This window comes from Magnolia sinica, chromosome 12, assembly GCF_029962835.1.
Source record: "Magnolia sinica isolate HGM2019 chromosome 12, MsV1, whole genome shotgun sequence".
Taxonomy (NCBI): Eukaryota; Viridiplantae; Streptophyta; class Magnoliopsida; order Magnoliales; family Magnoliaceae; genus Magnolia; species Magnolia sinica.
This window is the reverse complement of record NC_080584.1, coordinates 52,323,679-52,339,963: the sequence shown is the minus strand read 5'-3', so window position 1 is coordinate 52,339,963 and position 16,285 is coordinate 52,323,679. Positions and strand designations below refer to the sequence as shown.

Here is a 16,285-nt window from a genome sequence, read left to right as displayed (position 1 = left end):
GTCATCGTATCTTTCTTATGCGCCTTGTATCTTATAAAAGTTTTTATTCTTAGTGGATTTTGTAATGGTGTTTCTGTAGTTATTTTCTATGGTTATGATCTTGGTTATGCTGATTATGAAAGAGACTCGTGATTTAAAAATCCTCCTTATAGGATTCCAGGATCGGAACCTGGTGAATGGGCATCAGGAGCTGAGAATGGGGTACTACGGAGGCTATTGACGTCGGATTCAACAATCAAAAATTTTGTTAGCTCGGTTTCTGAGTTTGGGGAATGACACTTTATTTAGTTACGAATCTCTTGATTAGTCAATGATATGTTGATTAGATTTGGGGCCCTAGATGAATAAATCACGAGGCCAGACTCAAGGTTTAAGTGATTGGGCAGATTCGTTAACTTCCTATGGTTAATTAAATGTATTTGTGTGGTTCTTTACTGGAAACACTCGCGTATATGTTTTTTTTTGTTAGCTTGTTAGTACACCTATCGTCAGATCACACTTCACTGTTAGCCACCCCCACTAGGGAATCGATACTAAGACCTCAGTGTTGAAACGAGGGTAATATCGAGTGTTAAGGGTGTCAGTAAGTGACAACATAAGCTAATTATAGTGAAATTTTTTAAGGATTTTTGAAATCCAAATAACGAAAATCTAAGATGTTACAATTAAATTATGAATAGATTAGATCTCAAATAAACATCATGATGAGGCCTAGGAAGGTTTCAACAGTGGTGGGATCCACTTGACGTTTGGATCTATCTCATTTTTGGATCATGAGCTAAAATGATCTCTCCAAATGGATGGACAGTGTGGATACAACATATACATCATGGTAGGCCCACAGAACTTGATGACATCACTTCATTAGTGTAACTAATCCATGTTCATTTGTTGGAAGCTGCATTGAGCCCGCAGGGATGTAGAGTTAGACATCAAGTCGAACAAAGTTGAGCTTGGCACAACTCTCGGTTCGGCCAACAACCAAACCTAACTCAAACTCGGCTTGGCTCGGTCCTTAAGCCTGACTGTCAAGCTCTTATTAGTTCAGTTAATAGCTCAGGCTAGCTCGAGCCGTGTTCGAGTTTGAGCTTTGAAGTCAAGTAAGGTATCTAGAGTTTGAGAAGACAAGGGTTTCAAGTGGGTGGGATTGCGAGTGGCAATAGGAGTTCGAGCGATGGTCGTGGCAGGATTCAAGCGATAGTTGTGGCAGGGTTTCAGCATGTGGCAACGAGCAGTGGTTGTGGTAGGGTTTCACCATGTGGCAGCGAGCAGTGGTCGTGAAAGGATTTCAAGATGATGGTTGGGGTTTTAGTGGTGCGGTAAGAGGTTCGCGGGTAGTGGGTTTGGGTGTTTACTATGGTCGAGGAGTTGGGGAGGTGGGTTCGAGTTTCGCCAAAGTTGGAAGTGGCGACAATGGAGTTAGTGGTGCATAATTGGGGTTGGGGTTGAGGCTGGTGTTGGTGCGGTGGCATTTGAGGATCCCGGCTATAGCAGAAGCGGTGGCGGTCGAGGATCAAAATGATTGGGAAGGACGAAGAAGAGAGAGGAGTGGGTTGCACAATGACAAAGGGGACGAAGAGGCACGGGGGAATATTTTATATTTCTAATATGATAGTATGCAGTACTACCTAAAAATAAAATATTTTTTATTTCTTTAAAATTGAACTAAGTTGACCCTAACCGAATTGAGTTGAGTCGAGCTTGGACCAGCTCAAACTCAGCTCGAAAAATTTTCAAGCTCCAAAAATCAGCTCAACTTGACCCGAATTCAGTTTCAAGCCGAGTTGAGTTGAGTTTTTTTAGGTCGAATGGAACGAGTTAATCGAGCTAACCCACTTCGTCCACTGGTTTTAAAAGACCACAATAGGACAGGATTAAAAATCATGCAAATCTAAAACTCATGGGGGCCATGTTAATGAGAGAGTGGGAATAGAAACGTCCACCGTTCAAAGCTTACCTTGCTGGAGCTAATCATGATGTTTATATACCATTTAAACCATTCACTGGGTCAATACCACTCAGATAAACCATACCACAACATATCATCATGATACAAAACTTTCATGGACCAACAAAGTTTCCAATGGTGAGCATTTAATCCTGGTGATTTTGTGTGGTATGGCTCACATGAGTTTTTATTTTCCTAATTTTTAGAGACATGTCCTGTTGTGATCTTGTAAAGCTGATGGACGGAGTGGATTTATCACGGGAATCCATGTAGCCCCACACAACTTCAACAGGGGTAATGGAATATTTATGGGTCACAGGGCAATCTGCTTCCCTTTCCTCTTTTCAAGGGCCGTTATTGAATCTGGCTGATCCGATGGGGTTTTGGGCCAACCCGTCTTCGGCGAGGCTTGACACTTCGTCGGGCCTAGCTTGGCCCATCTTGGGCTTGGGGTTGAAGTGTCAAGCCCAAGGGCTTGGTTCGGGCTTAAGTTTTGAGCTTGTTTCTTGATTGAGCTAGGCTTGGACTTAACTTTATAAAAGCTCATCAATCCAGCTTAGGTAGTTATTTTTAAATTTAAAATTTAAACTAAAATTTTCCCTCTCTCTAAAATTCAAACTAAAAAAACCTCCAATCTCCTTTGTCAAAAAGGAGCTCTCTCTCTCTCTCTCTTTGTTGAAATTGATGTCTCTAATCTATATTAGAACATGCAATTTCAATCAATGAATAGCCTGGTTCGATCAATCGATAATACTCCGAATATATGAGTTTGCTCGCTGGACAATTTTTTGGTAGTCTTGATTGATTGACTATCTAGGTTCGATCGATCATGATGATTTGAAAATTTTAAATTAACTCTTAGTCATTTTTATTTTTATTTTTAATCTTGATGACCACATGATTTTTTTAACACATTATATATATCGTACATAAATCTAGTGTTACATTTATTAGATTCTATGGTTGTGACAAGCATATGATACATCCTCTAGTCTTTGAAAACATTAGATTGAATATAGTGGTCATTAATTAAGGAGAGTTGTGTTTTATGGATCTCAGTACCTTGATAAGCCATGACCGATACAGATACTTAGGGTATATATGTGGATATCAATCTTTGAGATGTACAGTCATTCATCATTCTATATGAAGATACTAACATGGGCCAGAATGGAAGGGATCCACTATCAGAAACCAACTTCGTGTCACGGTGTCTTTTGTCTTTACCCTACACTAGGTGTGATTGTGCCGTGGATATGGGATCTTGGTGTGGACCCTTGGACACTTATTTCAATGGATTAAAATTCAAGCGTGAGGGTCTTGGATTTGACTGAGTGACTTTGGCTCACTTCACGAGGCTTCATAAAGGCCACTGAAAGTGAGTAGTGCTGAATACGCTCACCAGTTTTCATTGATTCTTGCATGGGCTAATAACGGATCCATTAGATTACCCATGGGACTTGTTTAGGATAAGATTTGGATAGATTAGGGACTCATGTTTTAAAAAAAAATTTTTTAAAAAATTAGGGCCAATTACTTAAAAGTTTTTAATTAGCTTTAAAAGGTTTTTCAATTGTTAAAATTTATTTTAACTATTAAAACTATTTTGATTGCACTTGTGATGATCTGATGGCCTAGTTATAATGGTTCTCTTCATGATTAATACAAGATCTGAATCATAGGTGGATGATTTTGATAGTGGAGAGATTAATTTATAGACACGTGCATGTGAAAAATGAATTAATGGACTTCATTCAAGTAGGGTACACTGAAGTCCATATGGTGGTATATCACCATTTTGAATGCACTCCTCAAACCCCCAATTCTTCATTTATTCAAGGATTCTATTGCCCAGAGGTAGCACACTAAGAGAGAGATTGTATGCCTTCCTCAATGAGACATTTAATTATAGAGAAAAATCTTCTCTCCTTCCATCATTTTCTTAGCAGGCTTTCTTCCTTCTCTATGTGGTCCACATATGTGAACAATTATTGTTTTCCTTGACCCTATAAGAGGAAATACATTCTCTCTTGTGTGATCCTTTCATTTAAAATAGATTGGGAGAGACTTCTTTACTTTGGAGATAGGCGTCGGCAAATTTACTTTGTAAAGATCATCTACATGATTGATTGCATCCAGTTATGATTCCAACGATGTTTTTATTTATTTATTTAAAAGATGCTATTGCATTTGGGGTGTTCCCGGTGTGCGATCCTTTAAAAAACCTAAAAACTATATGTTTCCAGTGCATTTGATTGGAAAGACCCAATAAAAATTACAATGACCAAACAATCATAAGTGACTATCAAATCAATAGTGAAAAGTAAAATATTTGAGAACTAAATTCAAAGGCAGAAACTATATGGTTAATTTATCTTTTCTATGCATATTTTCAATTATGCTCCATTCGTCATTCATCTTGAGGTCAGTTATTCAAATAGTCTGAATGGCCGTATGCCTGGAGAGGAGCGCGATTTATGATACCTGGCACGTAAAAATTACTTAGAAATTGTATATGTGAGTGTAGAAGTGATTCAAATTAAACTATCCAGACTATGGTTCATAGATGCACCATAAACCTCAAATTATGCTTATTTGATTATAAGATTTGCTCGAATACATCCCGAAGTATTGCGTATTTTGAGAATCTAGCCAGAAGCCCATCACAAGCCTGGCGGTTCGACTTAGGTTTTTTTTTACAGGCAGGCCTTGGGCTTGCCAAATGCCCAATTTATACATTATGGCTCACTTGAGGAGTGAAATGACCTACTTCTCAGTTGACCATGGGTATGTCTCGATGCATGTGGATGGTTAGGACAACGTTTTAGGAGATAATTCAAAAAATGGGGCAGATCCAAATCTCAAGCCTACGGAGACAGTGGGTATTGAATTCCCATCGTTGAAAACTTCTTGCAGGCCACAGAAGTGTTGGATCAAGACGGTTTTTATGTTTTCCCTTCATCCAGCCCTACGAAGGTTTCAATGGTCGGTATTCAATCCCCATTACTTCCTGTGGTGTGGTTGACTTGAGATTTGGACTTACCTCATTTTTGAGCTCATACCATGAATGGATGGTGTAGATAAAACAAATACATCATGGTGGGGTGCCCCACAGTGCTTTTCCAGCTCATTAGTAGAGGGATGACTATGGAGTCAGGGTCTACCCACGGGTTTCTCCCCACTGTTCAGGAGATCTAACCATTACATCGGCCACGGCTTGAATAAGTTGTCAATTATTTTCTACGGTGTTAAGTGAATATATCTTATTTTTAAATTATAGAGAACATGGATAGATGAAAAGGTGGTGAATCACTAATTCTACCTAGGAGCCTCTTAGCTAAGAGGATCTAAATCTGTTACAGAAGTTCAGGAAAAGGAAAGCCAATGCTGCAGCTTTTTAGAATATAGAGAACATGGATAGATGAAAAGGCAGTGAATCACTAATTCTACCAAGGACCCGCAGAGGAGCCTCTTAACTAAGAGGATCTAAATCTGTTACAGAAGTTCAAGAAAAGGAAAGCCAATGCTGCAGCTTTGCAGATGGTGGGCCAGGGGATCCCATAACCTTCTTTCGCAAAGAGCCCTTTCACAAACGGAAAGAAGCTGAGCACCACCCATGTACTACACACCATCTCTCCCAACCCCGGTGGCCCACCAAAGACCGGTAGCCACACCCCCAACATGCCCACCGCAAGTGCAGTCATATGCACTAACACAATGGCCGTCGCAGGCACGAAGATGGGTGAGGAGTCGAAGGTGAATCGTCCAGCATCTACATCAGTGCTACTATCTGTAGTACTTTGATCTTTACGTGTAACTTCGAACATCGTCTCCGATAAGCCAAGAAGCTTCTGTATGACACCCAAGAATCCGAACAAACACGCAGTCGCCGATGTTATCTTCGACATTCTCTGATTGTTCCACCATGTGCGGACGGATAGCCCGCATTGAAGATATTCCATCAGACCATGGAGGTTGTGGGAGATGAAAAGTGTAGCGGCGATAATCATCCAGGGATCAGATACCTGTATGCGTATGAACATAAGATCAAACACTCATATGGGCCATAGTATACTATAGGTAACAAGTTGATACCACCCATGATTTTCATAGGGGTCCGTCTGAGATGAAAAAAAAATAAAAAATGAAGGGTCTTAATTAACGGCCTGGATTCCATATAAATAACACGTTGGGTCCCCAAGGAAATCAAAGGTGGGTGCCTCCTCTTTAACTTATTTGATAGTGAGTTTTTGTATTTTTTCTTCGGGGGAGCATCTAGATGGCTTGGATTGCTTACAAACATCATGTTGGTTTCACATCTGTGGGCCCACTATTCGTTTATTTGGCAAGATTGTTTTAGGACTTGAGCTCAAATATGAGGCAGATTCAAAGCTCAATTGGACCACCCTACAGAAAGCAGTGGTGATTGAACTTCTACCATTGAAAACTTCTCCGGGATTATGGAAGTTTTGGATCAATCTGATATTTATTTTTTCCTTTCATCTAGGCATGTGTGACCTTATCTATAGGTTGGATGACAAATAAATATCATAGTGGGCCCTAAAAAGGTTTCAACGGTGGGAATCATAGTCTGCTCACACCGTCCATTTTGGTGTGGCCCACCTGGGTTCTAAAATCGAAGCATAACATGGGGGGAGCATCTTATGGACGGGTTAGATGGAACTCATGACATGATCATCCCTCCTCCTTGCTTACCTTAGGCAAGAAGGACGTGTTGGTGAGGAGACAAAATGCAGGCAGCGCAGCGTAGCACAGCTCCGGAATGGAGCGCAGGGCCCACACGTTGACGAAAACGTACACCAGGGATTGTCGGAAGCTGAGATTTTTGGAGAAGGTAGCCAGCAAGGGGCTGTGTTCGCTAACGAGGATTTCAAGAAGGCCTGTGACCCACCGTTTCATCTGCGACAGGGTAGCGGGCCCACCCACGGGTGAGGACCCAAGGAACGCTGGCAGCTCGGGCGAACAATACACCGAACCCCAGCCCATAGAGTGGATCTTCAGCCCTGTGATGACGTCCTCGGCCATGGATCCGTACACCCAACCAACCTGCAGCCAAAGATTCACGGTGATTAAAAGGGTATTTGTTGTTGTCGACTCGTCCTGAGTCAACTCGGACACAGTTGAGTTCAATCTCATTCCTCACCACATGTCACTGACAATATAATTATAGAGCTATACACGAGCCCAAACGAATCGAGTTTGGCATGGTTTGGCTCGATTTGGCCAGCGCACTACCTCAGCTTGAGTTCAGCTCAGCTCTGTCCTTGAACCGTAGTGGCCAGCTCGGCTCAGTTTGGCCTGCAGGTTGGGCCAACTCGAGCTGAGCTTAAGCTCGAGCTTTCAAGCTGAGTTTGTATTGGAGCCTCCAGCTATTTTGTGAAACAAGTAGAAATAAGATAGATTTTATCTTCTTTTATATATATATATATAGTATATATAAAATTAGGTTATAAATCAAGTTGAGCTGGAGATAAGCTGAATGTCAAGTTCTAAAAAGATAGATTTTATCTTCTTTTTTTTTTTTTAAAAAAAATATAATATATATAAAATTAAGTTATAAATCAAGTCAAGCTCGAGCTTAAGCGAGCTAGGCTCGATTTTTATTTTTATTTTTGAACTAAAATAACAGATCGGCTCGAATTGAACCCAACTTTGAAGTCGAGCCGAGTCGAGAGAACTAACCAAGCTAGTCCGAGTTGTGTCCAGCTTTAGTTATTGTTGAACATATGCCAGACTCAATTGACTCACAGCTCCATTCAGGACCAACCATGTCAGCCCGAGTCACCGACTATTAAAATCATGGTTGCAGAGTTATTGGATATAATCTGGCAGAGCATGACATATGTTTACTTTAACATTTTTATCTTTCTATGACTAAATTAAATATTTATAAACAGTTGACTCAAGTCCATTAGTTGGACCATGATTTATGGTCCATCTGATAAATAACTTCCAACTTTTCATGTGCATCTGACATTCAACCCCTTCCAGTGGCTTCACTGAGTATTACCATGTGCAAAAATCAACCCCATTCGCTCCTCAAGTGAGTCACACCATATAAAACAAAATTTAGCCATTGATAAATAATAGAATACAAGTGTAATCCACTCGATGAGTGGATGTAGCTGATTTTTGTACAGGTTGATCCTCACAATGTAAACATCATGTTAGACTTATTGGATGTAAATGAAAGGTTGGAAGTCATTCGCTGGGTGAACCGTTGATCATGGTCCAACTGGCTGGACTTAGACCCTCTTTAAGAGAGAAGGTCCCACTAATTGGACTATAATCTATGGTTCCACTCAGTAAATGACTTCCAGCCTATTAACCATTATATATTGAATTGATTAAAGTAAAGACTCATTGGAGCCTTCCTTCAACCCAACTTGGCTGAACATCGAGTTGGGTTTTAAAGTGTTTAACCATTCCTTGCATCCAACGTTGGATGGATGATCATTAATGCTAAGGCCCACTTGAGTGAACTATCATGTCCGCTTATTTAGTGGGCCACACTGCGGTATATTTCAGTCCTAAAGCTTCGCTCATTGGACTATTCTACCATTTCATTGATAGCGTCTGAAAATCTAGAGCGAAAAAATGCAAATTATTAACAGTCACCGATGTGGTATGAATTCGCTCACCTCTTTACCCCAGCGAGTGTTGAACTCATATTTACAATCTGCAACCTCCTTGGCTGCCTCAAGAGTGGTCGAAAAATCCGAAGGTTTAGACGATTCCTCATATTTTCCGGACATTATTCGAGCGACGGATTCGGAGAATTTCATTGTGTGGCCAAATCCTTTATCCAATGCATTTTCATGTAATTTACCTAAATGCGAGAGAAAAAAAAAAAAAAAAAAACATTAGCACAATGCTACCAAATCAAAACTTTCAATCAAGTGAACCCAAGCATGTAGATGGCTGTTGCTCATCAAAGGAGCAAACATTCAAATTGGACGTGGACCAACGGCCTTTTTTCCTTTATAGCCCTCTTTTTTGTACATTTTGGCCCAATTGATGAGCGGACCATATTGATATTTGGGTCAGATGAGTATCATTTTCAGGCAGACAGAATTGACGGCTTGGATGCATGTGCTCTAAGCTGGCATGTACGGCTGGCTTTAAGATAAAATCCAATCTATTGTAAAAAAAAATGTCAGTTCAATTATCTTACCATTTATTGAATTGAAAATTGAACTTTTGGCTGCTTTACAATCTGGCAACTTGCCATATATAACTTTTCTTCTGTGGAAGCATCCTGTCCCTGCATACATGGGCCCTTGAATTCCTGCCATTCCTCGAAGTACACACTGTATAAAGATAAATAATTAAGTAAAAGTATGCAATCCACTTAAATTTGAATATATATGGGCATCATCTTGAAATATCATCATAATTCTGATGTAGTTCTAAGGCTTTTATGATTCTAATCATGCGGATCCATGTCCCATGGAAAGTGGATAGTTGTAACAAAATAGCCACATTCAAAGCACAGATCATCCAATTGGCATGATTCTTCATCATGGCTTGTTTCTAACCGTACTTTTGAATTAATGGTCAAGACTAATGATTGGGTGCCTCATGTGTCGTTCAAAAGCTTAGGGATGTTGCTAACCTCCTTGTAAAGGTGAGATACACTAAACGCTGAATGCATCTCGGAAGAGGCTCTGTGGGACCCACCATGATGTATAAGTTTTATCAATGCAGTCCATTTACATTTTCATATCGTTTAGGGTATGAGTATAAAAATTAGGTATGCCCAATGGTCAAGTGGACTGCACCATAGGAAATAGCGTGGTAATTAAACTCACCGTTGAAACCTTCCTAGGGCTTATCATGACATTTATTTCGCATCTAACATGTTTATAAGGTCATGTAGATCTAGATGTAAATATCAGATTGATTCACAACTTCTCACGGGCTTCCGCCACCCACAAGAAAATTTTAAAGGTGAGAATTCAATCCCCACTGCGTGGTCCACTTGAGCCTTGGATCTACCTCATTTTTGGGTTCATATCATCTGAAAAAATGGATGAACAGCATAGATACAACCCATACATCAGTGGGCCCCACACAGACCTACCTTCTTCCATGAAATCTGTTCAAGTAAAATCAATTTGACGATATTTCAAGCCAAGCCAATTGGAAAACTCGATCGTGAATGTAACTTGGTTGTTGACTCGACACAACATGGCGAGTCAACTCAACCTGACCCATGACTTGCCTGGGAATGGGATGGGGTGGGTATCAAATAAAGACAATTTCATTATTGAATATCGAGTCATGGAATGACTCATCTGAGTCAGTCAGTCCAACTGAACCAGATGAACATGAGTCCATTTTCAGGCTTTTAAACTATGGTAGAGACTATAAGTTTAAGTGCCAATTGAAAACTTACTTCTTGTGAGACGACCAGCTGATTTCCAAAAGGGTCGTCTTTGATGCCGCCATAGAACACCTGTGGAAATTGCACGAACCCACTTTCTATTTCTTTATGATGGCCCAGAAAAAAGCACATTGCATGAAGGACAGCCTTTGGATTATTGTTAAACATGTCGCAGTCGACATTCAACATGAAAGGCGCATTTGTCATCACTCCTGAGACCCTTGTCTATTCAACAATGAAGAAAGAAAATTAGAAGATGAGCAATGAGAATTTTCCTATTGTGGACCAAGTTCATTACTTTGAGATTCATGGTTTAGTGATCTAAGAAATTAGTTTAATGAGCTGGATTTGAAAGAGTCTAATCTAAGAAAATAGCTCCAAAAGTTTCTTAGATTAGACTATTTCAAATCTAGGTTTGGGTACTACCACGGCTTTTCCAAAGGTCAGGACAGGCTGGGGCTCTGAGGGGCCACCGTAATGTATGGGCTTTATCTACACCGTCCATCCATTTTTTCATATCATTTTAGATTATAGTCCTAAAATTAGGTATATCGAAGGTTCAAATAGACCACACAAAGGGGATTAAATGCTTACCATTGAAAACTTCTCAAGGGTATAGAAGATTTTGGATCAAGCGGATACTTGTATTTTACCTTCATCCAGGTATATATATAAGCTTATGAACAGTTTGGATGAAAAATAAATATCATGGTGGGCCCTAGAAAGGTTTCAATGGTGGGTATCATTATCCCCATTGCTTCCTGCGGTGTGGTCCATTCAAACCTTGGATTTGCCTCATTCTTTGAACTCATAGCCTAAAATTACATGGAAAAATGATAAAATGAAGGGACAGTGTGGATGAAAGCCATACACCACGATTGCTCCTCAAAGCACGTACATGGCTAAAAATTCATGTTGGTTGATTGGTGGTCCACTTTTCAACATGGCATTGGGAAGCAGATTAGCTACTGAACCCCACAGTAGAGTCTGCTACTGAAGTGACATCACCATATTTTTTGGGCCTCACCATGATCTATGTTTTGTATCCACACCATCCATCCATTTGGAGAGATCATTTAATTAGGGCATTATACAAAGAATGAGGCAGTTGAAAGTTTAAGTGGACCCCACCACAGAAAAGTGGGGACAGTGATCCCACCATTGAAACTTTCCTAGGGCCACCATGATATTTATTTGAGATCCAGCCTATTTATAAGTTAAAAAATACATGAAAGAAAAAAAAAAAAAAACACAAATATCAGCTTGATCAAAAACTTCTATGGTCCAAAGAAGCTTTTAATGGTAGGTATTCAATCCCCACTTTTTTCTGTGGTGGATCCACTTTAGCTTTTGATCTACCTTATTATTTGGATCATGCCCTAAAATAATATCTCCAAATGTATGGACGGCGTCGATACAACACATACTTTGTGATGTAGCCCACAGAATGTTGACTACACTGAATTACTGTCAAGTTCAGTAGCTAATCCACATCCCGTGATGTAGCCCACAGAATGTTGACTACACTGAAGTACTGTCAAGTTCAGTAGCTAATCCACATCCCATGGCATTGGCCGTTAATTCTATCTTTACATGGGGCAGTTAGGACGCGGATTAGCTTCTAACAGGTTGAGTAGCGAGAAGCGCTTCCGAAGTGACGTCACCAAGTTCTGTAAGCCTCACCATGACGTGGTTAGCATACATGATGTATGCAGGCTAAATTCCAGAGGGTTGCGTCCGCCTCTCGGCTGCCTCATGGTGGGGTACATGCAATCCACGTCTGAATAAAACAGATCTCTCGCTCTCAAACGTGTATCATCCACAGCACAAGTGGTGTACTTGTATTTAATGTAGACCGTTCAAATCATGAGCCTTTATCATGCTTGTTTTACTGTGAGTTTATTGTTCAACGGCCAATTCATGCTTGTTTTACCGTGAGTTTTACCATTTCCAACCAAACACGTTTCTATGTCTATTACCAGAACGTTCATAGCTCCAGCTTTGAAGTGATGAGGTTGCTTTGGCCTCTTCTCTCTGGCCACGTAAACAAGATGAGGAATCCCATTTGGTATCTTTTCCTTATTCTCCCATATCACCTACAACCCACAAAAACATAGAGATGGGAACAAAACACATGAAAAACAGAAACCTTTTCATTCCACACATGTGCCAGCCCCACATGTGTACATGACCCAGCCGCTACACAAGCTTCTATATGTGTCCATGTGTCCATGTGTCCACGTGGGCAAGCTTCTGTACACGGACCCCATTATGATGTATGTGTTTTATCCAGGCCGTACATCTATTTTGAAAGATAAGTTTAGGGCTTGATCCCAAAAATGATGTATATATAAATCTCAGGTGGAAAACACCATGGGAACATGGTAGTGATTGAATGTCCACCGTTAAAAACCTCCTGAGCCCACTGTAATGGGTATTTTACATCTAACCTGTTGATTTGGTCATGAAGACCTGGACGAAGGTAAAAAATATATATCAGCTTGATCCAAAACTTTTGTGATCCCCAACAAGTTTTTAATGGTAGGAGTTCAATCAACACTGTGCGGACCACTTGAGATTTGGATCAATCTCATTTTTGGGCTCAAATGATATGGAAGAATGGGTGGACGCCATGGATGAAACACATACATCATGGTGGGCCCACAGAGTACCGACCACTAGCCATTGGCTAGTGGCAGGGTCAGTAGCCAATCCGTTTCCCAAGGAGGGCTATGGAATGCATGAAACAAATAAAAGGCTATAAAAACTTTGTTTGGCCATCTGTTTTGTTTCGTGCACTATATCTCACCTGATGAGTAGACTGGCCCCACCTGATGGACGGCACGATTGTTCCGTTCGTGTGCTATGTTGGTAAAAGTATGCACGGAGTATGGGTTGTACATGCAAGCATACTTCGCAGACGTTTTCAGTGGAATATTTGTTTGTAGCAATGAATTATTGTAAAAAGTCACTAAATCAAATCAATCAAATACCTTAACTATGCTCCGATGGTTTTGACGGTTAATATTAGAGAAATCTTCAAAATGGTCCATTAAATTATCAGGAGCCGACGATTTTTGGACTGCCTCTGTAATCTTCCGGTCAAGTTCCTCATACTGGTCCTGAAATAAACACATGTTAAGAAGCAATGAAGCATTTCAAGTGTCACCAACAAGTAAGTGACCGGACGTCATCAAAGATCAGACCATAATACCGAAAGCAAGCTGATTACCGAAGACCAACACTGATGATCGAATGCCACCAAAATTAGGCTGATCTAATTATCTGGTGGGTACCACATGAAATTTGAGATTTTTGAGATGTATATATTATTTTCTGCGATGTGGCCCACCTAATGATTGGATGAACCTAATTTTTTTCCTATCATAATCATGGTGGGGCCCACCTGTTTGATGGTTTGGATGTCAAAAACACATAACATGCGCCCACAATGGTGGGCTTTGCCACTTTTCTTTAAAGAAAATAAACAAAGGATATTTTATTATTTTTATAAACGCAGTACCCACCACTTTTCTTTAAAGAAAATAAACGAAGGATATTTTATTATTTTTATAAACGCAGTACCCACCGCCTTTAAGTTGATCGTTCCTCATATAAATAACTTAAAAATTACTACAGAAAACCAACATAAATGTTTATAAGCATGGTGGGTCCCACTTCTCTTTGTATTTTTTTATTTATTTTTATTTTTTTAAATATTTTTTTAAACTTCTAATCGTAATCAGATAATTTTTCATGGTGGGTCCCACTTTGTGTCTTGATCAATCACCTTCATCTCTTTCCATTGACGAACAAAATCATCCGAAGAATGCCCGGCTGGCATTTCAGGTTCGGTCGAGAAATACATGAAAGGAGCTCGAACTCGAACACCGTATTTCTTGCAGAAAGGAACCCACAGCTTGGCGAACTTGCAAGCTTCAATCAATGAATAGAAAGTGATCGGTGACGCCCCATCATCCGACACATAGCAGGCCAGCTTGTGAGATGGGTAGTCGACGGCCAACAATGAGAGAACGGTGTTTACAGTCAGGATCGGCGGTTCCAACAAAGGGTCTGCCGTAGTGACAAACATGTCTACCGGAGGAAGGTCTTGGAACCTATTAAAGAAGATAAGAACAAATCATGAAATAGTAAAATTGGAACATTACATGCAATCCATTCATCACTTGGGTGTGTTTGGATGTTCAATCAAATTGGATTGCAATAATTCAATTCCACAAGAAGTGGATAATCAAAGTGTTTGAATTGCAATTAATTACCATTGCTTCAGGTCCAACTTGTAACAGACAAACATATATATATATATATATATATATATATAGCCACAGTTGAGGCAAAGCTTAGAAAGAACTTGACTGAGTTAACTCAGTCTGAGTCGAGTCAAAGGGCTCTATCCGGTCATGACCAAGGCAAGACTTGGAAAGAACTGGTTATGATCCCAACTACAGTGAATTCCTCTACAATGAATCCAAACAAATTGCGATAAAATCAAATGGAGTGTCCAAACGCACTCTTGTGACCATATTTACCTCTCTAAAAGTCGATCTGGATACGTTTTCTGATCGATGGGGTTCCATCTAGCGTTTGTGTTCAAGACCCAAATGAAGGTGAACCAGGACTCGCAAAGGAAGGCGAGGAGCCCAACGGTTCCATGACTGTGAATGTGCAGGACCCTGTAAAAGAGGAGAGAGAAGAGGAGGAAGAGGATGAGCAGAGTCAGTGCTCTTGGTATAGTGTTCTTACGAGGAATCCTCTCGTGGAGAGGGAAAGAGATACGGCCCGTCATGAAAGAAAGCTAAGATGAAGTAAGCAGCTCTGTTGTATTTCTGTCCTTATATACATGTGCATGCCACATGCACGCTCCCTGCATGTTGTATGCGTGTGGTTGGCACGTGTGTGAGGTCATTAGTAGAGCCGTGCTTCACCCGGGAGCTCTGTGGGGCCCCACCGTGATGTATGTCTTATGTCCAGGGAAGCGGATCCACCGAACCTCCTCGGTGGTTATGTGTTGGGGTCACCAAGTTTTGTGGGTCCCACTATGATGTATGTGCAATATCTAAACCGTCCATCCATTTGGAGAGATCATTCTAGCACATGGGACCACAAAAGGGCAGATCCAAAGCTCGTGTGGACCGCACCAAAGAAAGAAGTGGAGATTGAACGCTACCATTGAAAACTTCCATTGGACCATGAAAGTTTTGGATCAAGATGATATCTGTGTTTTCCCTTCATTCAGGTCTGTGTGAACTTATAAACAGGTTGGATGGAAAATAAAAATTACGATGGATATCATTGTGGGCCAGGAACGTTTGAACGGTGGTCCCTACTAATTTTTAGTGTGCCCACTTGAATTTTCAATTTGCTTAGTTTTTTCGACCATAAACTAAAATTTTCTCTCAAAATAGATTTACTGTGTGGATATCACACATACATCATGGTGGGCCCACATAACTTGGTGACGTCAACACATGGTGTGCGGCACACTACCGAATCGGCTTCCTCTTGAGTCCACTCTGTCCATTCCAAAAACAGGCAGGTCTAAAATTCAAGTGGCTGACACCCACGAGCAGGAAGCGGATTGGTTAGTATAGCTCACATCAGCTGTATAGTTGCTGTATTTACATTAACAAGTTCTTTAGATCTAACCATGAGTTATGGGTCATATTCAAACTGTTCATCTATTTGGTGAGCTCGTCTTAAGATTTAAGACGAAAAAATAAGATAGATCTAACTATCAAATGGACCACACTACAAAAAGCAATGGGGATTAAACGGCTACCATTGAAAATAATTTTAGAGTTATAAAAATTTTGGATTAATATGAAATTTGTTTTTCCCAATCATTCGGGTCTTTGTGACCCTATGAAGAGATTGGATGGAAAACAAACGTTGTGATGAGCCCTACAAAT

General features: G+C 40.4%; 1 protein-coding gene across 2 annotated transcripts; it reads right to left on the bottom strand.

Annotated features, from left to right (window-relative positions):
- Nucleotides 1-5,366: 5,366 nt before the first annotated feature.
- On the bottom strand, nucleotides 5,367-15,174 carry LOC131221375 (cellulose synthase-like protein H1). 2 transcript variants are annotated; one of them, XM_058216624.1, is made up of 9 exons: nucleotides 14,906-15,174; nucleotides 14,146-14,473; nucleotides 13,349-13,477; nucleotides 12,335-12,451; nucleotides 10,368-10,580; nucleotides 9,144-9,279; nucleotides 8,611-8,798; nucleotides 6,665-7,015; nucleotides 5,367-5,973 (listed from the first exon to the last, which is right to left on the bottom strand). In XM_058216624.1, exons 1-9 carry the CDS (start codon nucleotides 15,160-15,162, stop codon nucleotides 5,425-5,427), a joined length of 2,268 nt encoding a protein of 755 aa, XP_058072607.1. In that variant the 5' UTR covers nucleotides 15,163-15,174; the 3' UTR covers nucleotides 5,367-5,424. The 2 variants fall into 2 exon arrangements, with proteins under 2 accessions (XP_058072607.1, XP_058072608.1); XM_058216625.1 differs by lacking the exon at nucleotides 13,349-13,477.
- Nucleotides 15,175-16,285: the final 1,111 nt, after the last annotated feature.